Below are 25,645 nucleotides of genomic sequence, written 5' to 3'. Positions count from 1 at the left end.
TTCAGTTTTTTTTCTTTTTCTGGAAATTATCTCTTTCCCACAATTAAAATTCAAACCAGATAAACGAGAATAGATAATCAGCCACATTAATAATAAGACAAAGACCAGAAGAGAAATTTACTTGAAGGCAGATCAAGTACAAACCTAGAGTGTCAAGAAAACTTCATAGGATTTAAACCCACAGCAGGCAAAGGGGATTTATGTTTTTCTGTTGTAGTTAACCATTGGCGTCATATAGGATCCTATAGAGAAAAGAAAAATATTCTTGTTGTTAATTCTCTGTCTTGCGTAGAAGGAAGTTTCCTGCCACAAAAGTAAGATTAACCACAATTTACAAGCAACAGAGGGATGAGGAATGTTTAGAAAAAGAAAAGTACTTTAGGTTGGTTATATAGATTAAGGTCACCATTAGAGGAATAGTTATTGACATTGGAAAATGTGATATTTTCAGAGAAAAAAAAGCAGATTATAAAACCTGTGTGTGTGTGTGTGTATGTATATATATATATATATATATATATATATATATATGCAACAAAACCAACCAGGCATTTTTAGAAAGTGAAAGGAGAATGTGCACTTAAATGCTAATACTGGTGACTTTCATGTGACAGATTCTAGATGAGTTTAAAAATTTTCTATTTAGATCTTAAGTTTACTACCTTTCAAAAATACTAATATATTATTTTATAAGTAGAAAAAGGTTATAAAAATGGCAAAGTACTTTAGTCCTAAAAGGACATATGAAAACATTACTTTTGTCCACACTGTGATTGTCTTTAAAATTCATCCTTTCTTCCTCATTATTGTCTTAATTTTCATTTAAGTATCAAACCTCCCTCACTCCATTCATCTCTTTTGGAGGAAGCTGATTTCTCTCTAGATTCGGGTCTGGGGCTTATGGTGCAGCTCAAAGTCCAACAATGTGACCTTGTCCCCCTGGCCAAGGTAACCGGCTCAAGGAGGGGCAAGTGACCCAAGTCAAGCTAAGGAGCCGTGAGAAATGGTTTGCTGGGGGAAGCTAAGAAAGACTCTTGTTCATCTGAGAGAGCTTCTTGAAACAATCCTTTCTGTTGCCATTATATGGATGAAGAAGCTCATAGCCCAGACAGCTGTTGGCAGCTATGTTTCATCCATGGTGGGGAGCCTGCCTTAGAATGACACCTTGAAGGGCAGAGAGAGAGTTGAAAATGAGCTAGATCCTTGATAGTTTAGTGGAGTTACTGGGTCAAACCCACCTGGAGGTGAGCCCCACCTGTGAACTGTCTACCTGCAAGAAGCCATACATCCTCTTTATTACTTACTGCAGTTTGCATTGTTTTCGTTTGTTTATTTTTTTTCTATTACTTGTAACCAAGCCCATTCTACCTTCTTCTATGATATCCTAGTTTTGGAAGGTTACTGTCAGGTGATTCAAATTTTTCTTCTAGCTTACTGAAAATTATTTGATGTCACAGGGTTTATTTTCCATAACCTAGCTGGTATATTTTAGAGCTGTGCTGTTCAGTAAAGTATCTGCTAGACATATGAGGCTATTTAAGTTTAAATTAGTTAAAATGAAATAAAATTAAAAATTAAACAATTCATTTCCTTGGTTGCACTAGCCACATTTCAAGTGCTTGATAGCCACACATGGATAGTGGCTACCATCTTGGCCAGCACAGATACAGAACATTTCTAGTATTGCAGAAAGTTCTACTGGATAGTGCTGTGAGAGGGAGAGAAAGAGAGAGAACATCAGATGAGGAGACATATTCTAACGTGACCCACACAAGTGAAGTCAGTGTATTCCCTCAGGTAAGCCTCTTCCCGTTCTTAGGTCTTTTTATTTCCTCTAGAACAGAGAGGCTGGACTAGGAGGCTTTTGGGGGGATTTCTTCTAGGTTCAGTATAATGAAATTCTAAGTGCTTTCTTTTTATTTTTAACATTTGTAGACTTTTCTTTATTCTCCAGGGATCAACTGTGAGTTCTACCATCAGATCATATTTGGATATCAAATACTAAGAACCAGGGCTGAAAATTCAGGACAGTTTCATTTTTTTCTTCTAGCAAAAAAAAAAAAAAAAAAAAGAAGACTCCAACACAGATTTAGTGGCAGGTAGCTAAGGGTTTAAACAATATATGGGCCAATTTCCTTTACTTATTGCCATAACAATAGACTCACACAGAACAAGGGAGTCATCCTTAATATGTATCGCCACTTCATACGTGTGTGCTACCAAAAAGAATGAATAAAGGCTACTGGGGAGGGTACAAAATCTACTTATTTCTAGAAAAACAGTTTGCTGTGCATGCCATCTTGATAGTGGCCTTATATTTTATTTTTGATTCATTGATTATTATTTATTTATGATGCCAACATTTGAGTGCCTACTATATGTCAGGTAGTATATCTAGGCTCGATTCTGAAGATATGGTACTGAGCAAGGTGCCAGTTTTCCTTCTCTCATGGTGATTCTGGTAAAGAGGTAAACCAGATATCATAAATAATTCCAGAAATAGTTATTTACAATGGTTGTTAACCTATAGAGATGATATCCTGAGGGCTATGAGAGCATAACCACAACGAGTTGATCTGGTTTGGAGCATTCCAGAAGACAACTGGGGGAAAGTTTCCCTATCCTACTCAAGGATCCAAGAGAGGAGTATAGTAGGAGCCGAGAGTGAGAGTGTTTGTAAAAGATGAGGCTAGAGAAGTAGAGAGGGGCCAACTCATGCAGAGCCCTGTCAACCATGGTCATGAACTTGGGCTTTATTTTAAGCTCAATGAAAAACCATTGAAAGATTTTCAAATAACAAGAGTGGCATGATCAACACGCACCTCAAACACATTCCCTCCGGCTGCAGAGTGGGGAAGAGATGGGTGGGATGTACGAATTTGAAGGCAAGTGGACTAGTTAGGAAAGTATTACCATAGTTCAGGTGAAAGATGGTGGTAACTTGGGTGAAGATGTTTGAATGGAGAGGGAGAGAATAGAGAGATTTAAGACATAGACTGGAAGTCAAATTGATAGGAAGTGACGTTGAAAGAGGGAGTTCATGGAGAGGGAGATGGCCGTCTTCATTTCTGGCTGAACCATTGAGAGGGTGAAGGGCCATTTCTTAGATCAGAGTAGTTATGGGGGATGGCGATTATGAATCCGGCTATGAATCTGAGAGTTTTATAAACCATAGAAATCATGTTATTTTCTTTATTATCATCAAAGCAGTCATTTTCATGACCTTTACGTGCTTATAAAATATGTTCATATTCTCGTAAGGAAGAGACCACTTGGTCTCTAAAAGGACAGTTCATTTATTACTTTGATTAGTGCAATGGAGGTGAAGCTGTTTGTGGTTTCAACTTTCTTTCTGTTCTAAAAGCAGAATAAGGAGATGAGATGTGGAAGAACAAAAGAAATGACCTTATTCTTTTTTTCTCTGCTGCCTGGAAGACAGACAAGATAAACAATGAGGAATTATAATTGATAAAGTGATTGTAGAGATAGGCTGCTGGAGGTGGAAAATGAAACTCCGACACAAAGGTTATCTTTCCTTCCAGCCTAAGAGAAATCTTGCCTTCCATTTCCCTTTTCTTACAGTTACGGAAAATTCTGCATTATGTATCCAGATCCAAATTACAAAACTGAGAATCACCAGTTTTATAGAAAATGATTCAGCCTCTGCTCATTTCTCTGTTACCATTAATTTTTATTCCTTCTGGAGCAGTTGTTTGGCTTTTTTTGGTTTGTGTGCTTTTGTTTGGTTTTTTACCTTATGGATGCTGTAAATTTTTAAGAAATAATTTTTCTCTTCTTCACTTCTACTGCTAGGAAGCTTAGAGTCAAAATAGTGCTTCCTTTGTACCACTGATGCTTTGCATTTCACGTTCAAACTTCACATTAGGCTCATCTTACTTTGCTTACTTGGTCTTTTATCTTTATCATGTGAAATTTTTTATTTCTTGCCAATATTGCTTGCCTAGAATTTGGTTGCTTAGAGCTTAGGCTCTGAAAATCAAATGTGAGTTTGCATCAAAGTTTTTCAACCTTACTAGAGGTGTGGCATTAGTTCAATCACTTGACTTCTCTGAAATTTGTATTTTCACCCATAAAATAAAGATCACTGTAATACAGACCTATTAGCATTTTTGTGAGAATTAAATGAGACACAACATGTGAACGCTGAACCAGGGCTTGGCACATAGAAAGAGTCTCCCCTGCCAAAAAAAAGGGTACTAATACAGTAGTATCGTCATCATCATTATTATATGATCATCAATCACCATCAATATTATATATTATTTAAACTGCCATTCTGTTGTTGTACTTCACCTGCTTTCTCTTCATTATCCTTTTCCTCATCTTAGCTTAAATGTATTTTGAAAAAATGCCAGGTACAGAATAGAGTAGTAAATAAGACAAGTATATAAACTTTATTTAGGCCCTTTGGGGGCCTAAAGTAAGACTGACAAGCTAGGGGTGTTGCTGTGTATCTGGTATGGGGCACATACTAGGACACCAGAGTAGACAGGAAAATTTTAAGTGAGTTCCAGAAAAAGAGTGATGCAACACAAATGATTTATGCAATTGGGTTATGGGAGAAAGATAGGGTAACATTATTACTTAGCCAAGGGAAAAGGTATATTGTCTTCTCATGATCAGGGACTGAAAATAGACATTGTCAGCCAACTGATAGGTAGCCCCAGTGACTACAGAAAAGGGAAATTGGGCTTCAAAGTTACAGAAGGCATATAGATTAGAGATAATGGCAATGATCCTCTCATCCACGCCTTCATTTCCATCAGCCATTGAAATGGAACAAGAAAAAACATCAGCATTGTGAAATCACAACCAAAATGCGTTATTTCAAGAAATACTTAGAACTGTTTTAAATGGCATACATCTAAACCACTTTCATTTGCATTGGACCAAAACTTGGCATCTTTCTCAGCCCAGATGTAATTTATTTAAATTCCTTTAGTTGTTTTTCAATTTAGAAATATGCATAGACATAAAATCTTGCATGTCTCAAATTTGTTTTCCCTGCACATTTGTGAATTCAAATTAGCCAAATTATTAAGTGGATTGTTCTTAAACTAAAGTAAGGATGGCTTTTATTTCTAATGCCGAGAAATGAAAAGTGTGGTCATCAGGGGAATGAGGGATTTTCTGGTGGTACTTTGGGCCTGGATCCAGGATTTTACCCCTTCAGTGGGTTTCCCAGTTAACTTATTAACATGTAGTATACATGAGTTTTTTGTATTTTGAAGCTTTTGTAATCATTTGAAGAGACGCAGGGTGGAGTCCTATTCCACAGGATATAGTTTTCCACCAGGAAATCCCCTTTGGACATTTCTGTTCTCAGTTCTTTTCTTCCAAGCCTCTGGAGAACCTCTGCATTTCTCTCTCTCTCTCTTTATCTCTCTCTGTGCTTCTCTGCCCCCCACCATTTTTTCCTCCCTCCAGGTTTCTGCCCTATTGCATCCTCTATCTGCCATTCCTCCCTCCCCCTGCCTTTTATTATGTAGGGCAATATGCTGAACATTCTTGGCTATTTAAACATTCTGAGTGTTTTATCTTTCACTACCAATTATTTTCATTAGGCCTTTCTTCTGAGTAAATGTGGGTTTCTCCATGGGGAGAAGTTCTGGTAAATAGGATTTTCTCTCTTTTTTACATAAACAAATGTACATATACATAGATACTGTATTTGAAATGTATATATTTAGGAGTTTGGCCCAACTGTGTAGGTATCTTGAATTCATGTAACTGGAAGAACTAAAACAATTGTGCTGTAGTCCATTGCCTTTTGCAGTATTGTGCTTGTATAACCGAATGATTGAGCAGGGCATGGCTGTGGGCACGTAAGTTATCAGTTTATAACTCCTGACTTATAAGAACCTGAAGGGATTCTAGCTGCAATCATCAATGCTCTGGATTTATCACTGGTCTGATCAAAAATCTCCAATGGATTTCTATAGCAGGGGGCTCTGTGAAGGCAGGAACTGGGTCTGATGTGTATACTGCTGTCTCCTCAGAGCTTAGGGCAGTATATGGACCATAAAAATTCAATTAATACATGATCAATGTAGGTTAAAGTCTTCATCAGTCAGGATAGACTAGGTTATAGTGCAATAACGAATGGCCCCCAAATCTCAACTGCCTAAAGAACAGAATATTTCTTATTTACTATCTACATCTATTGTGGGTGGGTAGGGGAAGGGGATACCTCTGCTCTTTGCAGTCTCTCAAGAATCCAGGCAGATAGTGTAACTAGTCCCTGTTCCAGAGGCAAAGAGGGATCTAGAGGGTGTTGCTTCAACAATTAAATGCTCCAGCCTCAAAGAGATACGGTCAGTTTTGTTGGCACCTCATTGCCCAGAACATTATGGCCCCCTAAACAATAAAGTGATCAAGTGATGGAGTCCTACCATGGTGAAAAGTGCAAAGGCCTAACTTCTTTGAAAGGTGTGAGAGTAATTTTGCTTTGAGATGGAAGAATGGACTAAATTGCCTTAAATGTCAATATCTGTTGATGCTTATATTATTAGGGAAAATGATCACTGGCTGCAATACAGTGGACAAGGTATTTGGAAGAGGAAATGGAACTAGGTTGATATTCTTGTTCCATCACATACATATATAGAAGCCACTTAAAAATGTAAGGGAAAGTCTTTATTCCAGTTGTTTAAAAAAAAATCTAACAATGCCTGAGTGCCTTGAACATAATCCATGAGTATGTGTTTCAAGTTTATTAAATTGAATTGTAGATAAGAAACTATGTTGAGCCTTAGTTTAATCCCTAGAAATGAAAAATATAATGTACAGTTTTCAAATGGTAGCCTTTATTAGCAAATGTGAACTTCCTTTTATTTTTAATGCATTAGCATAACAGAAACAAACCAAAAACAAAAACAAAAACAAAGACATGGGGTAAGTACTACCTTCCACATTTCTATATTTCAAATGCCTGGAATGTGCTCCGTATATAAGTCTTGAATGAATGTATAATAATTTTTTGAGTGTATCTTAATGGTAAAGAAATGAGAAAATATAATGGTTAATTTTGGAGGGTTGTTTTTTCCATGAAGTGTTTAATCCTAGTGTTTAGGAGGTGGGCTCTTGACCCAGATCATTGGGGTTTGAAATCTGCTCTGTCACTTAGTGGCTATAATACCTTGAGCAAGTTTCTTAATCTCCCTATTCACCCTCTGGTTCCCCATCCATGAATGAAGACAATAATCATTACACCTATCTTATGGGGTGGTAAAAAGGATTAAATTACACCTTATAAGCAACATACTATAGAGTAGTGCCAGCACATGGTGAAGGTTCAATAAACCTTACCTGCTGCTACTGTAGTTATTATCATTTTTGTCTTGATATTGAACAGTCGGTGTGAGCTTTCTATATATACTCACCAACTCAACAATAATGAACGACAGAAATGAAACACGCAACACCATCTAGAACTTTGGCACTCTTGACTTATTCTCACTCTAAGATTTGTATTTACTGTTATCTTGAACTTTGTTTAATGATGAGCTTTAATAAATGGTTGTTAGGGTCCAAAGAGCTATTCTGTGTGTATTGTGCAACTGTGCAGGACCAGTGGGGAAGACTGATGCGTCTGAAGGGTCTCTCATTCTCTCACTCTGTGTAACAGGAGAGGAGGGAATGGCTTCTAAAGACACACTGCAGCATCAAACCTTCCTTCTAATGCCTGTGAAAGGCAAGAGAGTATTCTGAGGCACTTGAAGAGGTTTCTGAGGCTGGAATATTATGAGAACTACCTTGATTTAAAAAAACAATGAAAGACTAGACAGTATGATCTATGACAGTGGCAATCACATCAATCTTGTTTTCTGCCTTGTCCCCAAGCACCTAACACATAGTAGGTGCTTTATAAGTGATTCATGAAATAACTGATTGAGTTATTGGAATGAATCATTGCTAGTGCAATCTGTAAGTGAAAACTAGGTCACCTTATATGCATCGATGATGTGTAGGTACAATGACATTATATTTCCAAAGAAGAAAGTGTCTAAACCATAATACTAGAAACAAAATGTTGAACTTCTGAGTGTTTCCTCTCCCCACCCCAGCATGTTATTTGAGGGAAATTTTTAAAAAATGTCTTGAGCATATTTCTTTATCAAAATCCAGTCGTCGATGCTGAAAATGACATACTTCTATTTATTAAACATGTTAAAAAACTCAGAAGGTTTGCTTTGGGCTTACGCCTATAAACATCTATATTGTAGTCTAGATAGACCATTTTCCCAGATTTAGCTGCCAAAAACAATCGACAGACTTAAATTTGTGTAAACTCAACAACATTTTGGGTTAACTTACTGGTTAAAAAAACATTAAGAGGTAAGAAATGGCTTACATTTCACTTTCCCATTTGCTGTTAGAGTCTAACACCCATTAACACTATCAGTATTTTGCAGAATGCTTTTTTCTTTTGTTTCTCCTTCCCTCTTTACTCTTTCGGCAAATGAATAGTATCCGTAAAATGTCTAAGAGAACGACGTACCCGGCAATACAGTGTTAAAGTGCTGCTTGAGTTGTTCAAGAGTTAGTGGGCAGGTATTACAATTCACTGTAGCTGTAATAAAGGGTAATGTCACTTTAAGACATGTGATACTTTACAGAGGAGGGATGTATTGAAAGAGACTATTGCTACTTACAGCGCCATATAGCAGCCCTGCTCCTACATTTTGCTGCCTTACTCTGCCCTGAATGCACTGGAGTGGGGATGGCCCCTCATTAACTATAAACTGATTCTCATCAGGAAACTGCACATTATCTCACCATCACTTCAAAGGTCTCGTCAGGCAGAGGTGACGCCAGGAGATGATTTAAAGGTGAAAATGACAAGGTTTCCAGCCCTCAAACCTTGGTTCCTTTTCTGACAATACAGTCTGAATGAACCCAATGTCTTCTTTACTGTGGGAGTAGCATCGGAAGAGAAAAACATATTTTTTAAATCCTGATAAAGAAGATTATTGGGAAGCTCTTTTTAAAAAAATCTCCAATTGTGGCACAGATGGATTTTAGAAAGTGTTAGAGCTTTCCAATGAACACTAATAGAGTACTCTGCTCTTGGCTGGATTTTTCAGGTAAGAAGCCTCTTTAAGGATTTAAGATTCAGAAAGCAGATTTCAAACCTATTCAGTCAGGTCTAGAGAACTATGTAGGGCTGAATGCATTATTTTGGGGGGGGGAAACACCTATTACCATAGAGACAACCTCTTGGTAAGAGAGTGAGCAAAGAGAGCTATATGCAGGAACCTTGGAAGTAATGCTGAGAATTAAAGAAAGTTAAATGAAAAAAAGGAAAAGAAGGAAAATACTGCAAACGTCAAGTCACAGCAATCTTTTTGAGTGCTAATATCTGTGTGGAAAGCTGTCATTGAAAAACTGTTGTTTTGATTGTGGTAGGCTTTCTTCAAGTTTAGATGAATTCCTAGTGCATTTTAACTGAAATTCACAAGCAATCATTGCATGCCACAGTCACCTCTATTTTGTCTTTCTGTAATTTGCAGGGTATTTTGAAAAGGCACCCAAATGCATTCATTCCAGAATTCATAGGAGGGGTGTTGCTCTTTATCTTTACTGAAGAGAATGCATCTGTGGTACACTGATAGTTCTGAAGACAATGAGGTTAAATCCGTTGTACACAAAAGTAAACAGTGGGCTGTGAAACTAATTATAAAGTGAATGGTCTATGTGAATCACAGACCTGGGCATGAAAGGCACCATGCTGTTGAAAATAATGTTTTCCTACTTTGCACTTAATTATGGTTGTCACCATTTGTCTATTATAGTTCTAAAACCCTGCTTAAAGACTACATCTCTCTCTCTCCTAAAACCCATAAATTATCTTGTATTATGTCTATATACACACACACATATAATGTATATGTTTTGCTTGCTGAACATCACAGCTTTGGAAAGAGTACCAATTTCCACGAATAAAGAAGCCACACTGGGAGGTCACTAGGAGGTTTTAAATGTAGCGTTGAAATACTTGAAGTGTATGATTTGACAGTGGAAAGGTGAAAAAAAGAAAGAAACAATCTAGGTTCCAAAGCTCTATCTAGGAGAAAAGCATATACTTAACTGGATTCCTGTATAGAAAATGCTTCCATGTCACTGGCTAAGGGTGATGCTTCAAGTTTGACTAATTTGACAAATATGAAATGCAGCATAAGGTGTTGTTTGAGAAACTGGACAATATGCAGCGCAGTTGAGCCTTTGTAGCTCCTAAGATTCTCATAGGTGCCGAGAAGACTGTCAAAGTTTCAGCGCTTAAGAAAAGGTGGATGTTCATCCATAAATACATATACCACCTGTATATGCATATTCATCAACACTACAACAAATGCCACGATAGGATCTTAGGAGGCAAAGCAATATTGTAAATTATGGTTTGCTCTAGGAGAGGCGCTTAGATCTTGTATCCGAAACTCATTTTGGCTGAAGATAATTCCTTCTGGTTTTAAGTCCAGCCAAAAAGACCAGCTCTTTTAGGAGATTACAACATGCCTCTGAGAAATGATTACTTAGTTTAGGCGACAGCATTGGAATTAAAAATTCATGACTGTAGAATTAAAAAAAAAAAAAAAAAGAATCCACTATTTCCTTCCAGGCTTGTGTCAGACTTGCAATGAAGTTAGAATGAACAGGAGCGTGCAGCCTTTCAATGCCTGGAATAACTATAGCTTAAAGATCATTGTGTAAAACTGCATGTTTAGTCAGGATACCGTGTTTCAAACTGCCTAACAGATAGTCAAAAACTTTATTTCTGTATTTTGGCCATCCTAAGAGTTTGGTTTTGAATAATTTCAAAAATGGATTCATGATCTCGTGGAGAGTGACCTCCCTCAATCCCACTTTGTGGCATGACCTCTGCTGGGTCATTAATTCTAACCAGCAAAGTAGCAAAGGCACATGACGTCTGAGACCCCCCCCCTTCTCTCACCAGTGGGACTGACGGAGCTGGGGGCTCAAACCCGGGGGTAATCCTTCCTGTCTAATGTTCTCTTTAGAGAATGGCAATGGTCTCTGCGATGCCCTGGGTCCTGTATTTGTGGATAAGTGCTTGTGCGATGCTGCTCTGCCATGGATCCCTTCAGCACACTTTCCAGCACCATCACCTGCGCAGACCAGGTAAGTTGGAAGCTGGCTTCACAGCAGCCTCCCGTCTCACCGCTGTCTTTTAACAGACGGTTGAAGGCAACTGACAGAAAGTGCTACAGGGTGGGCAGCTTGCCTCTGAATCTCAAGACTTGTTGGCTGGATGCTTTGGGGCAAGAGGGGAAACACTCAAATGTCTTGGAGGTATTTCTAATAACTTCTCAGAAAAGGTGGTTTTCTCTAAGAGTCCTGCCACCCCTTGGCACACACCTTAAAAAGTAGAAGTCGTTTGTTTTGGGATACTTTGGCCAAGAGCGAAATATTCTGCAAAAGGTGGGATAACTTTCAAGACTTGAGGAATTTTTAAGGAGGCAAAATATGATCTTTGCAACCAAGAAAATAATGTGTCCGTGTTCCCGGGATGCATTTTTATCTGGCATAGATACCATAATCTTGGTGTGTATGTGGCTAGAGATTTTGTGCGGATGTCAGTGCCAAAATTAACTTTGTAAGTAGTTTTTCAGTGAAAAAGAAATTAAAAAGTGACTTACTATTTCTTGTCTGGTTTGTCTCCTCTCCTTTCTCCCTTCTTTCACTTTGTTCTTGCGGTATGCTCGATGCCTTTTTTTTTTTTTTTTTCACTATCTCTCCGCATTTTCCGGGGCAAGTTCTCTTTAGCGTGGTTTTTTTTTTTTTTCTTATATCGAATTTTGAGTTCCAGACGCATTTTGCTTTCTTCGGTTTTCTGTTCAAAGTATATTTCTTACCCTTCCATGGCCTCACTCTTCAATCAGGATTTTTCTCTCCTTCTGTGCCTCTCCAGCTTTCTCATTATTGTTCCCCAGCTCGATTGTCCTCACCCGCCCTGGTTCTCGGAAAGGTTGCCTTCCATTTTCTGCTTAGCTTCAGCCTTTGCATCCATTTACTCCACCCGTCACCTTCACCGCACCCCTCCCCCTCCCCCTCCCCCTCCCCCTCCCACCCGATCGCCAAGACCGGGCTCTGGGGACCAGTTGCGCGCCCAGGCTCCGGATCCTTAGTTCTCTAGTGCTCCCAGCTCTCCATCCCCACCCCTCCTTCCTTCCAAATCCCTTCCTGGCCTCCTCCCATCCGCCAGGCTTCCTCCAGCTGCGTTGTCTAGCCTTTGCCTTTTTCTGGCTCTGCAGCCAGCCTGGGCACCGATCCTGGGCTCCTCGGCATTCTCCTCCAGCAACACCTCCCAGGGCGCTCGCTGCTTGCTGCTTTCCCGGGTTCTGCTTCCCGGCTGGGGGCAGGATCGAAAGAGTACGTGTACAGCCCGGGTCCTCCCACGCGGGCTGCAGTGGGGCGCGCCAGCTTGCTGGATGCTAGACCTTGGGTCGCTCCGGGAGGAGGGGTTTGGCGGGGGCTGAGCTTGGGGCACAGGCCCAGGGCTGCCTCTGGGCCTCAGCCGCCCTCTTTCTCAAAGCCCTGAATCCGGGAGGGAAGGCGAGGGGAGGTTGGTGCCCCTGCGGGAGGGCATGGAAACGGCTCTGCCGATGCTGCGCGCTGGTGTTTCTGCCTCGCGTGTCCTGAGCCTGAATCAGCCACTGCCAGAGTCCGAGACTCCAGTGCCGAGTTGGAGGGGAAAAAAAAAAAAAATACAAAAAACGTGGAATCCCCAAGTTACCTCCAGTCAGTAGATCTCCAATCTGTTCTGGCAAAAAACGTCTTTGACTTATTACAGTAATACAAATAACGCGAGAAATCTGCATTTAGTGTAATACTCAACGATAAACACACGAAACAAAAACAACTAATGTGAGTGTTTTAGGCACACTGTTAAGGTTAATTCACCTTGCTTGGCTTAATTCTTATTCAAGTAGGTGTAATTTCTCACCCTGTTGCTCAGGAGACTGAAGTTCTGAGGGTCTGATCGACTTGCCTGAGGTCACACAGCTAATACCTGCCATGGGGGACTTTGGTCTGATTTCATCTCCAGAGCTTGTTTCCCAAGGAGGAACGAATGGCTCCCAGTACAGAGCACAATCTTGCCAAGGAGCCTTTTTGAAGAGATGTGAGCACCTTCACGTAATTCGTGAAAATTTTCAAGTTATGTCAATACACGGACTCATTTGAACTGCAGACCCATTCTGAAAGGTGGCCATGGCAGAAGTGGTGAGGGGTGGCACTTGAGGATGGCAGAACTTAGGCTGGGCCATCATCTCTGTCACTTAACATTAGTGACATGACCTTGGGCAAGTCATTTTTCTTCTCTGGGCCCAATTTCCCATTTAGGGATATTGTGGGGAGTGTAAATAAAATAATCTTCATGAAAGTGCTTTGTAAAATGTAAAGCTCTTCAGAAAGATCAGGAATTACTGGCATCCCCACTTAGTAGACTACAAATGTGCATATCACAGATGTTGAATGAGTGACGTTTTGCTGTTCACACAGCTAATTATCCACATAGTGACAACAATCTTGTTTTTAATCTTGCTGTCATTTTTAACTATGTGGTACCTGGCTAGAATATAAGACCAAATGCTACCTGTCTTATTTTGTGCCCTGTGCGTACAGTCAAGAAATACGGTACAGTTTGCAATGAGCTTTCACGTAGACTGTCTCTCTTTATCAGTAAATATATTAGATTTTTTTGGTGGAGGGTTATGGCTATGCTACTTATAAAAATTAAACTTATGTCTTTATGGGGCTTATTATCAAAATACAGTAATTTTAAACTGGGAAATACATCATTGGGTTCTGTCTGCAATTAAACTCAGTATTTTTTTTCCTTTGTCTCCTCTTAGTAATTGCTTATTATTGTCAGTGCGTGGTTCATCTGTACCTCAAATACCCCAAAAAACTGCAGCACTGAAGCCAGTTTCAACCCCAAGCGTTTATATATTTGAGACCCATTTCAGATTCATCGATGAAATGAAAACAACTATAAATACTCCCTTCTAGATGCAGAAAGATGAAAATGATATTAACTAAAGTCCAATGGTTCTAGGTATTAGGTTTATTCAACTTTCTTGGGTTTTTCAACAATCACTGCAAAGATTAAAGCAATAGATCTTGGACATAGCAATATTCTAGATTATTAAAGTCAGAAATACAATCTTCTTTAATGCAATCTTAGGTTTTGATTTTAAGAGTAAATATATGCTTTTTGTGATGAGACTTGTGATGTTTCCCTTCGTAGGTCTTAAATCTTCAGGGACACTAATGAAATGTGTATGAAAACAAGAGAGAAATCAAGGCTAGTTATCTGTGATAATCCCCCCTTCAATGAGCAAATAAATAAATAAATAACTGGATAAATGAGCAAAAAGGAAAAACATAATCTCATTTTCTCAAATCGGTTAAAACAAGTGACATGATGAGAAAAAATGAGACGCCAGCAGACCCTGAGCTTTGCCACATTTGCCTAAGCTTGAAAAATCGCCTCTTTCATAAAGCAGGAGCAGGCAGACACCATGTGCATATCAAGTATCTGGGAAATGTGAAAAATGACACATCTTTCACTCAAAGCCCTGGATGGAGTGAAGGCTTTACAGCTGCCTCCTCACCTGCTTAGGAACGGCTGGTCCCCCTCTTTCCAGGCTTTTACAGGCAGCTTCACGTCCCCTACGTGGTAAGATGGATGGTGCTCTGATCCCAAGCAGCCAATCTCAGTATCTCAAGAAATAATCCACTACACTGACAGATGAGTGGAATTTGACGTGATGTTCCCCTTGTTCAGACTGTGCCGCACCTGGATGGCACCAGCCAGTCAGGGTCCTTTAGGGGAAATGGTTAGAGCTTTGGGCCAATTTCTGCTGTCAGAACATGATATCAGGACAATGTTTCTGTGAGGCTGCAAATTTGTGATCTGTCTTCTCCATGCACTGGGTTTGCACACAAACAGAATGAGAATATGTTAACTAGAAAACGGACTGATTTTAATGTATTCCCCTGCAGTCCCTAAGTACTTCCTATTTTTCATATTTATCGTATTAGGATTGCACCATTTATTTTCAGTGACTCACTAGTTAAGGAAGATTAAAACAGTCAATCAAATGAAAGTGAATTTTAAAATTACACAAATAAGTAAAATGTGCTCTAGATTAACAGATTTGTAATATCAATAATTTAATATTTGGCTAAATCAAGTTTTTTATTTTGGGAACGATGTAGGAAATTACCTTAATAACTTGAAGAATACTCATGACTTTAAAAGAAATACGTACAGTGAAGCTAGAAGAAGGACACTTAATTTAAAAAAGATAGACCGAACAATGCAAACTCAGAGTGGTGTTCCATTGTTTCAGGATATTAAAATAGACAGCTTCAACTCTTTATAATCACTAGTTGTTGTATAACAGGTAAAAAAAGATGAATGGTTTGCTAAACGCAACTTTCTAATATAGGATTAGTTTTTTCCCCCTACGGGTATACAAATTTTCACAGCGATTTTAATGGTTACTTAATTTTGAATGTGGCTGGGGTGTGGGGGTTGTCCTTGAAACTTAATAAAATATGGATGACTTCACAGTACTTTAGTGAGAAAAGATCTTTGGGGTTCTTTAGTAATTTAAAATTATAAAGATAAATTACATGAGACAAGAAGTTGTAAATGCCTTATGAATCATTTATTCTTGAGTCGATGCTATTTTATTGACAAGGGTGTATGGAAGTATAAAAAGATGACTCTGAATAGAATTGTCTGTGTAACTTATCCTCGGCCTGATTTAAAGCTTTATGAAGCCAACTGTGTATTTAGAGGTATCCGTTTGTGACTTATTACATACTGAACATCACCATCCATTTTAAAGCGTGATTTTTTTTTTTGGTAAATATTAAAAAAACATTCTTACATGCCTTATAATTATTTTTGCTTACTGTTCAATATCACTTTATTGAAAGCTGCCTAAGGAATATGCATTAGAATACCAAGCTTCCTTACAATAAAGGATTGTTTTATAACTGTAGTATAAAAGAAATAGTGAGAATAACAGTGGTTGCATATTGGCTTTCTCAGAATATGTACCAATACTAGATTGCTAAGTGTAGTGAACTGGTCTAAGGATTGGAGCAGACAGGTTGTTATTTGGTGTAACTGGTGCTGGTGATAATCCATTGATCATCTGATTGATGATATTGACCTCACCCTAGAGTCAGAGTGCAGCCATGGGCATTTGATAAGACCCCAAAATATCAAAATCAGGTAGAGATGCAAATAAAGATCTTCTGACCATCCCGTGAACTTATAAGAGAATTATTACAATGCTATCAAAGTAGTTACTTATGTGAGCTCAAGCCCATGGCCTCAATTTTATACGACACTGCGAACAGATTTTTAGAACTGGCACTAATGAACATTAGTCTTCAATTGTTCATTTCTTAAAGTTCATTTAAGATGAAAACTCAACTCCTTTTTAGTCTTCCAATTTTGAACTCTGTGTAAAAATTTCAAAGCTTGAGTGTATAAATTGGTACATCGTTTTTTTGAGAACAGTTTTGCGGTGTTTTCCAAAATGTAAAATGTGCCAGTCCTGATACAATTCCATTTTTAGATGCTTATCCTAAGAAAGTGATTGGACAGGTTTAAAAGGATGTATGTTTAAGGTTTAGTCACTGCAACAATAATTTTAATGGCAAAAAATTAGAGAGGAGTTTCATCTCCATCAAAAGGGGACTGGTAAAATAATCATGGTGAATCTGCTCAATGGCATTCAATGTAGCCATTGCAGTGGATGAGATATGTTCATATGTACTCTTGTGGAAAAGTGCCCATGATTTACTGCCGAGTGAAAAAGACAAGGAACAGAATACTCAGCTTCAAAATAGTTTGAAGAAAATAAATATTTGCACATGTATGAAAAATGTCAGAAGAGATATAAACATTCTTTATACAGTGTTAGTTAAACCTGGTGGGAGGACTGGATTGACTTAGACTTTTTATTTCCTACAATTTTGAAATTTTTTCAGGTTCATTCCTAGGATGGATATATATTGATTTTTAATGAAAAGCTTAAAGTATTTGCTATAGAGAGTTTTATGATTAAATTAGAAATGTATCAATGTTCCCAGTTTAAGGAAAAAGAAGGAAATATAGGTAGCAAAGTATCAGGAGCCCCTTTTCCTTCTAAGAGCCTTAATCCTATAAAATGTTTAGGCCAGCATTTCCCAGTTCACAAAGCACTGTCCCCTCAAAATGCTCATTGGAAAAAAGCTACTAACTGTTGGGGAAGCACTCACTGCATGGTATGTTCTTCTCTTAGAGATTTTCAGTGCATGTGTGTGTATGAAAGTTCTGGAAAGATTTGCAGATAGGAATCCTGATTGTGTTTAACTAAAATTTTCCAAACTTCTTTTATTTGGACAACAGCTACAGTGCCTATTCATATCACATGCTTTGAGAAGTGTGAGCCAAGATAATCCTGGAATCCTATAAAATTCATCTTTTTATCTCTTGCTTCTAGTAAGGAACTTGGCATGTAGTAGGTGCTCAGAAAATATGTGTTAAATTATTAAGGAAAGAAGGAATGACTATTCTGGTGGAATCTTGAACTCTCCCTTATTTTTTCCTACTTGTGTGTGAGTATTTGTGTGTATATGGTTGGCTGCATGTGTATCTGTATGTGTGTTTATAAAAAGGAGATACCTCAAATGGAGAGTGGTATAAACACTAAATTGTCACTGTAACATATGCACGTACATATGTGTGTATCTGTGCAGTATCTTTGGGTAGATATTTGACTGTATTTGATATTTGACAGCCATTACATTAATCAAAATGGTCCAAAGAACATAACTTACAAATGCAGTAAAAAATTAAATCCCTAAGGTTTTCAGTCACAGCATGAGGTTTTTGGGGGTTTTTTTCTATAGATTAGAAAATACTATAGGTGTGGCCTTGAGGATCTGAAAAGGAAACTTCACTTAGCAAATAGGGAAAGGCCTTTTGCTTTCAAATCTTTTGATAACAAGAAAAAAATTCACTTCATCTTTGCAGAAGGGAGAAAATAACACCAGACAAGCAATTTTTCCTTTCTTTAGGATAAAAAGAAGATGAATTATTTTGTTAACAGTTTGTATAAATTAATTGGATTCTCCAAAGATAATGTCCTCAAAGCATTTAGGGAACCCTCTTGGCCCACTGTTTCTTTCTCTTTCCCGAACTTTATATAATAAAATTCCAGAGAAAGAAAAGAGAAAGAATATTATCACAGCAATTTTCTCTCAGAAGATGCATAGATATGCAGAGTGATCTGCTTACTCATTAAGTGAATCCATCCTCCATGCAAGGAAGGAGACCAACCAAACTTCCCCCTCAGTCTAGAAGGGAGGACGACCTCCCCTCAGCAAAGGCCATTGTTCTGTTGTTAGAATTACCTGTGTTTACCTTTACTATGCCCTTACTAGACCTTCACTTCTAGGCATGCTTCCTTTATACCCAAGAATAAATACAAACTGAGTCTTTGTACATCCAAAGGGTTTTTCTGATTTCGCATTCATGTGGATGAAGAATGGACCTATTGAGTCATATGCTTTGAAGTGAATAAATGCCAGCTTCCAGATTTAGATGAATTGCCACACGGGGTCAGGGGTTGGGGCGGGGGTGGGGGGGGGTGGGGCGTGGCGCGGACGGGGAAAGGGTTTCAATGCTCCTGAAATTGACAACAGATCCTGGATGAGAGTCAGCAGGCCAGCAGGTCATCCTTCCCACTGAATAAATATTGTGTAGGTATTCAATCAATATTTGCTGATCAACTAGGCAAGAATTTTCTGTCTTTAAAAAATGCAAATATTGGTGGGAAAGCACCACATTAAGCCTTTTTTTATACCTAATGGTGATGAAGAAAGAGCACCAGGGTAGGAGTAGGACGCTGGCGCTTTCAGCGTCTCACGTTAAGCTGTCAATTGCAAGGCTCCAGATGAGAAAGTTGGAGGGAATCAACGGTTTTCATATTGTTCCTAGCAGCTCCGAGGAGGTGATCTATGCATTCCACAAATAGTGAAGTATATTCTGCCAAATAAAGATGCTTTAAGCTGCCCAAGGAATTGATTCATTGACTTCATCCATTTGATAGAGCAAGAAGCTGTACAAAATCACCTTTGTATATTTAAAAAGCCCTCTGCTAAAGCTATTTGAAAACTTTCTGGATGATTTCATAGATGAAGAAGGCAAATAGCTTCACAGACCAGGTCGTTAACAAAAATAATTGGATCAGCCTAGAGGCCAGACATTATAAAATGCTGAAAACTGTGGCAACTTGAGAGCATATGCACATCTAGAGGACACAGCGCATCCTTAGCTACACCTGAGATGGGCTCAAGGTGACCAGATCATCTGATATTTCAAGGCAAGTCAGAAACCTAGAATTTTATCTGTAATTTCTTTATCTTTTAAATGTCAGGTGGGCCAAACAAAACTTGATTCAGGGATATATCCCACCTGCAGGCTGTCAGTGTGTGACCTCAGATAAGACTATCCCCAGCTCCAACATTTTATGATTCCTAATGAATTTATGCAAGCACAGTGGAGAGAGGTGGAGGCGATGGGGCTAAAAGGGGAACTTCTATGCAGATCTGTTTTGGCCTGCTTTAAAATTATGCCCACAGGTGAGTCTTACTCTGAGTTATAACCGACATACTAAAATGCTGTGTGTCTCTGAGCCTTTTATATGCAGCTAACTGGTATTACTGGGGGGTCTGATAAAATTAGTGGTACGAGGCCAATGGCCTAAACAGAGGTCTCATTTGAATCTTGGCTAAAAATCAATTAACTTTCCTTTAGATTAAGGCTAGGGAGAAAGAGTAATCTGTAAATGTAATAAAACCGAGGGAAGTATCAGGCAGCATAGTGATGCCTATATAAAACCCTTTATTTAATACTTTATTAAACTTCTCAAAATCTAGTCTGTAGTCCACTAGAGGGTTATAAATTTTTCTCGAAACCCAAGGGGTTTTGTTTTTGCTGTTGTTGTTATTCTTTTGGGCAAATGATTTAAGATTTTATGTACATTCATTTTGTATATGAACATAGGCTACTTATTAGTATACCGACTGAGTTATCATTCTACTAGAACGACACGTAACTAAGGTTTACTGAGCTTCCTTAATTCAGTATTCTGCTAAGAAAACTGGCTGTAGCTCTTGGAAACATTGCAAAGTGCCTGCATGCAAATAATTAGAATTCATGCAATTTGGGGAAGGATAATTTGCTATCAGTGCATCTTGAGTGTTGTTTGAGTTGTTAGTGATTTTCCATTGCTGTGGTCCTTGCTTTTTAATTATAAATTAGTGTTGCTTTAGTTTCATCATTATCAATTAAGTTTGCTGTGGGCTGTTTCATTAACCCTATAGTCTGTAATGATGCATATTTGCATATTTAGGCCTTTAAATTTGCTAAGGATTAGACTTAGAGATATTCTTGAGTTGTGGTTCAGAAATGGTTCATCCATATTCTTATTGTAAAACATGTATATGTAATCACTCTCAAACTTATTTGTATGGTGATACTTGTCTAGTGACATTGTTTATATACTGCCCATGAACCTATGCAACATAAATTCTCAAGGAGTAACATTTTTGGATTATTTTTATGCCTGTAGGGCATCGTTTTATAACATATTAGCATATTAATAAGCTTAACTTATTTTATAAAAACAATGAGTGATTCATGAGTGATTCATAAATGCATCTTTCCAAGTATTTATTACCTAAGTATTTATTATCTAAATATTTTCCTACTGAAAGTGGAAACAGGTAGGAATTGGATATTTCACCTCCTTGGGGTGCTGTAATCAGGAAAATTTGAACATCACTGTTCTATGAAGAAACTGTAACTAGAGACCAGCCCTACTGAAACTCTGAATTAAAAAATGTGTGAGATGGCAAAAAATTTTTAAAAGCCCATTTTTTCTGAAATAAACTAAGATGTAAAACAGGAGAAGATATTGTTTGGAAGCTTCTCAGATGAGACCTTATTAACTTGAATTGTTTTTGTATCTTCTTAAATCTCTTTATCTGATGAAAAAGCAAGATGCCATGTACTGGACATGTGCTTGAGAAACTAGGTCACTGGGTGAACATTTGTAGGGCAACATTTTTGACAGCTAGTCCCAGGATCGTTTAGAATTAAAAGCAGATTTATGGCATACACATGCTGCCAGTCTCCAACCCTCTATCTATCACAGGCCTAGGGAATCAATCACAGTGTTTGTTCCCGCAGAGCCTAGATGTGATTTCAGAAACTTTTTCAGTCCTTCTCTGGGCACCACCTATCAATTGATTGACGCAGGCATGCAAGTTGAGAGTCTTTGACTGTCCCTGTTGGTTCATTGACTGACCATCTCTAGGATCCCTCTCCTATCCAAAAATGCATGCCATGAAACATTTCATTTAAAAAATAAGAAAAAGGTCCAAAAGTGTGATTAAATCAAATTTAAATGGCCACAAATGTCTAGTAACTATGGTTTAAAATAGTGGATCTTTAGCAATTCTCTCAACTGCTAAGAGTTGCAGAACTTTCTTTTTATTATGTCCAGAAATTTTTGATTCCTTTCCCTATTCTCCTCTTACTCTATGTCAGTGATGCAAAGCTGCTTGTTATAAGAGCTCTAACCAAGCAGGTGCTCTTGATCGTAAAACATGAAACAATTCACTCTGATCAGAGAGGATTTGGGAAGCCCTCATAAAGGACTGGATTTTGTGTTGGGCTTTGAATGTTGGGTAGGAATTGAGTTTGTGGGAGAGGATCAAGGGGTAGCATACCGAACTGGAGGGAACAGGACAATTAAAGTCTTATTGGCAAGTAAGGGGGGACGAGGTAGGGCAGTGACCTAAATGTCTATATGCCCTAAGCTAGCTGGAGAAACTTTATATTATTGCAATTAAAGGGAAAGCAAGATTTTATTGTTGTTGTTACTGTTTTGTAATCTAAACGCTGCCTTACCAATGTACACTGATGATCACAGATGAACAGCTAGTTAAAATGGAAGAAAGAAACCCTGTTTCCACAATTTGAGTCTCTGTGGAAAGCAAGTCAGTTAATTAACAACAAATGCAGCAACTGTGTTCTGGCCAGACTCTCTGGGTCCCATGAGGCCCTTCACACCTTTGAATTATTGTTACCTTTGTGTAATACAAGACAAAATATGTTACTACCGTTGATTTTTAAAATCTGGTTATTATATTAGAGGAAACTGCATATCTCTAAATCAAATCCTAAGGATAATAATTTTTATTTTTAATATACAACAAATTTAATATGTTATTCAACAAATGTTTATGGTCCACCTACTAGGTGCAGAAAACTACGCTTCCCACTAGTAATAGCAATGCCTCTTTAGTATAATTACTGGTTTAACACTGCCTTTCCTGATCAGATCATCAATTCTGTGAGGGTGGGGAACCCAGCAGTCTGGGGATGCCTGACTCAGTGTCTGGCTCATGGTGAGGGTCAAATAAATACTTGAATGAATGAATGATCCTAAGCATTTGATGTTTCATTGAATCTTTACAGTTACCTTATGAGTTAGAACATCTTTCCATTTTACTCATAAGGAATATCTTTTTTTTTTTTTTTTTTTAATTATTTTATTTTTTTTAAATTTATGGTTGTGTTGGGTCTTCGTTTCTGTGTGAGGGCTTTCTCTAGTTGCGGCAAGTGGGGGCCACTCTTCATCGCAGTGCGCAGACCTCTCACTATGGCAGCCTCTCTTGTTGCGGAGCACAGGCTCCAGATGCGCAGGCTCAGTAGTTGTGGCTCACGGGCCTAGCTGCTCCGCGGCATGTGGGATCTTCCCAGACCAGGGCTCGAACCCGTGTCCCCTGCATTGGCAGGCAGATTCTCAACCACTGCGCCACCAGGGAAGCCCAGGAATATCTTAAAGAACAAGATAATTGATTTGTTCAAGGTCATCTAGCTTGGGAGGGTAAGGTTGAGAATTTTGTTGGGTCCTGAGTAATGGCTCAGGTTCCTGAGTCTCTACTGTGTATAGTCTCTGCTATGGACGGTTCCTTCCCATATGACACGTGATCTGTATCACAACCCTACGCGTCAGTTCTGTTATCCTCATTATATAAAACACTGCAAACTGTGGATAGTAATTAAAAGCTGAGAGGAAAACTTCGGTTATGCCTTGACTTTCAGTCAGGTGCTCTTTCCATCGCAACCAAGTACTACTTTTAGGAATATCAGCAAGTTAGTCTTGGTTTAATTTAATTACAAAACAAATTTCTATGTTATGGGGCGTTGTTCTACATCAGCAGGCAACTAACTGTGTCTTGGGCTTGGCTATATCATGCAATAATTTTAATTTAATGTGGCTGAATAATGCTTTAGTCTTAATGTTGCTTTGCAAACAGGTCTGGCTGAGAGCATACTTTCGTTGCTTATTGGATTAACAGCACCTCATTTTCAAGTATTTTTTACAGAACTATTGTCTCCTGATAAGTTTTTTTAGACTTTGGAGGCCCTTTCTGTGCTCTAGGCGAGGAAGCAGCAGCATAGGATAAATTTGCATTTATTAGACTCAGTCTTAGTGTAGTTTTTCTGTTTTACTTAAAATGAAGTTACAAATCATTCACACTGGAAAAGAATTCTCTCTAACGGCAATTTAACTTTCTGATAAGATTTTTTGGCATTTACCATGTTGAGACTTTATAAATTATCTAGAATGTTGTAAAGTGGGCTGACCTTTCGGGTAAGTGGTTTGATCATTTGCAGCAGTATTTTTTGCTAAAATATGGAATTTGCTGTCTTTCAAATAAAACTTGCTAGACCCGTAACTCAATAACATGTTTGGTAGAAATTGCTTACATAATCAGACTTGAAGTCTCCCTTTCACATGCCTCTCATCATCAGAACAAATCCTCTTGTTTGTTCTAAAATATGCCCATGGCCAGTGATGGCAAATTCCTGACACACAGCCCACTCTTCCTATGATCATGCGTTGTGGACATGACTGCTAATCACTTATGGCACTCTTTGTACTTTTACCCACACTCACCCTGTGAACCCTTCCAAGCACAGTGCTCCAATCCCTGAGTCGTTAAACAAGGTCGTATTTCAAAAACAACCACAATAACCACTGCCAGAACCATCATCGTTCAACACCTACAATGTCAAATACTGTGCAGAGTGCCTTCCCTGGACTTACCCGTTCAATTTTGAGATGAGACGAGTTGTCCATTCTTGATCTAGGCTGTTTTTATACGTAACTGAATTGCAGGTTCTTTGCCTGACCTCACCCTCATTGTCACCAGTGATTCTTGGCCAAAGAAGCTGTAGGAATTAGAGCAGTCTGGTGTACCAGGCAAACCAGGGGCTCCCGTCCGAGGTATACCACTCTTAGCTCCAAGTGTGGGCAAATCATGGTAACTCTCCCTGCCACACTCATAAAATGGGGATTCCTGTTTATATAATTCCTACCTTTCAGGCTTGAGTAAGGTATAGAGATGGTGTCTGTTTATATCTGACATAGAGTAGGTATCCAGCACAAGGCATCTCGTTATATTGTCATGTACATATATGAATGTCAAAGCAAAGATGATATAGAAGGACTGCTTTATACTAACACATATACCCATAATATTTTATTCTATAAAAATGGTGCATATAGAAACTTTACAACTTAGACTTATTTAGTCACTTTATGATCACATCTGAGACTTCTGACAATAAAATCCATCTACTCAGAACAGACAAAAGATAGGGATTTTATGGCTAGTCTCTACTCTGGAATACGTAAGGGTTAGCCATGAGTTCTAAGTCAATATGACCAGGTCAATACTCACAGTATCCTTCCTTTCAACAGCAGGTTGTGTAGGTAATTACTGATGAAGGTGCTCTAATCAATAAGTTTGGTAGTCTGTATGCTGCCACATAATAGGGAAGTTTGGTTAATTAATTTAAACATCTGGCCAATAATTCATTAACAAGAAGTGGTCCAAAAGTCAGCGTTGGTGCTTTGTGATTCTCAGAATGGGTTATAATTCTATTAAAACTCTATTAAAATAGCCACTAGTCAACTGAAATCTTATACGATTTATCCATACTTCCTCAGGTGTTTCTTTTTCCATTAATAGTGTTGCCCTTACAATAACCCTTCACCTCTATCATAGGACCCAACAGCTAAAGGAAGAAACCCAGGTATATACTGATAAGCACATTAGTACCTAAATGTCCATGGGTTTCATCCCAGGGTACCATTTTTGTGTACTCTTATGTGTACCCTATATTTTTACTCTGAATACAAAATGATGTCTTTGTGTATCAGTGACTGCTTAAGTAGCATGGTGTCTAATGTTTTGAGCCTTAGCAAAAGCAACAACAAAAAAATGAAGTGCCAATGGTCAGTTTCTTACGTTTTAAGACTCCAGGGAATTTGAATTAGCATGAGAGAATAGCCTATACAGTTAGAAGCATGGATTAAAGATATCATAAGATGATGATAAATTTGCAGTTAGTGTTTCAGAGTCCCTTAAGAACCATATCTAACTTGCAAGAGCTCTCTACTGAAGAGGTCAAAGCCTTACAGAAGTCCTGACGAATCATTTGATAAAA

At 38.4% G+C, this 25,645-nt stretch overlaps 1 protein-coding gene and 1 long non-coding RNA gene across 4 annotated transcripts in view; one reads left to right on the top strand and one right to left on the bottom strand.

The window, feature by feature from the left end:
• LOC309606966 overlaps positions 1-12,089 on the bottom strand; it is a 54,235-nt gene extending 42,146 nt beyond the window's left edge. For both annotated transcript variants that reach the window (XR_014232164.1, XR_014232165.1), the window contains exon 1: positions 11,679-12,089. This is a non-coding gene — a long non-coding RNA (uncharacterized lncRNA). The remainder of the gene's footprint in view (positions 1-11,678) is intronic.
• The window catches only part of TAFA1 (TAFA chemokine like family member 1), a 781,657-nt gene that overhangs the window by 284,745 nt on the left and 471,267 nt on the right, over positions 1-25,645 (top strand). For both annotated transcript variants that reach the window (XM_082344862.1, XM_082344863.1), the window contains one exon: positions 11,040-11,160. In XM_082344862.1, the coding sequence (XP_082200988.1) occupies positions 11,040-11,160 (121 nt within the window). The remainder of the gene's footprint in view (positions 1-11,039; positions 11,161-25,645) is intronic.

This window comes from Balaenoptera borealis, assembly GCF_965194805.1.
Source record: "Balaenoptera borealis genome assembly, chromosome: 12".
Classification (NCBI taxonomy): domain Eukaryota; kingdom Metazoa; phylum Chordata; class Mammalia; order Artiodactyla; family Balaenopteridae; genus Balaenoptera; species Balaenoptera borealis.
The sequence above is the reverse complement of the archived record's forward strand: the minus strand, read 5'-3'. Positions and strand labels throughout refer to the sequence as shown.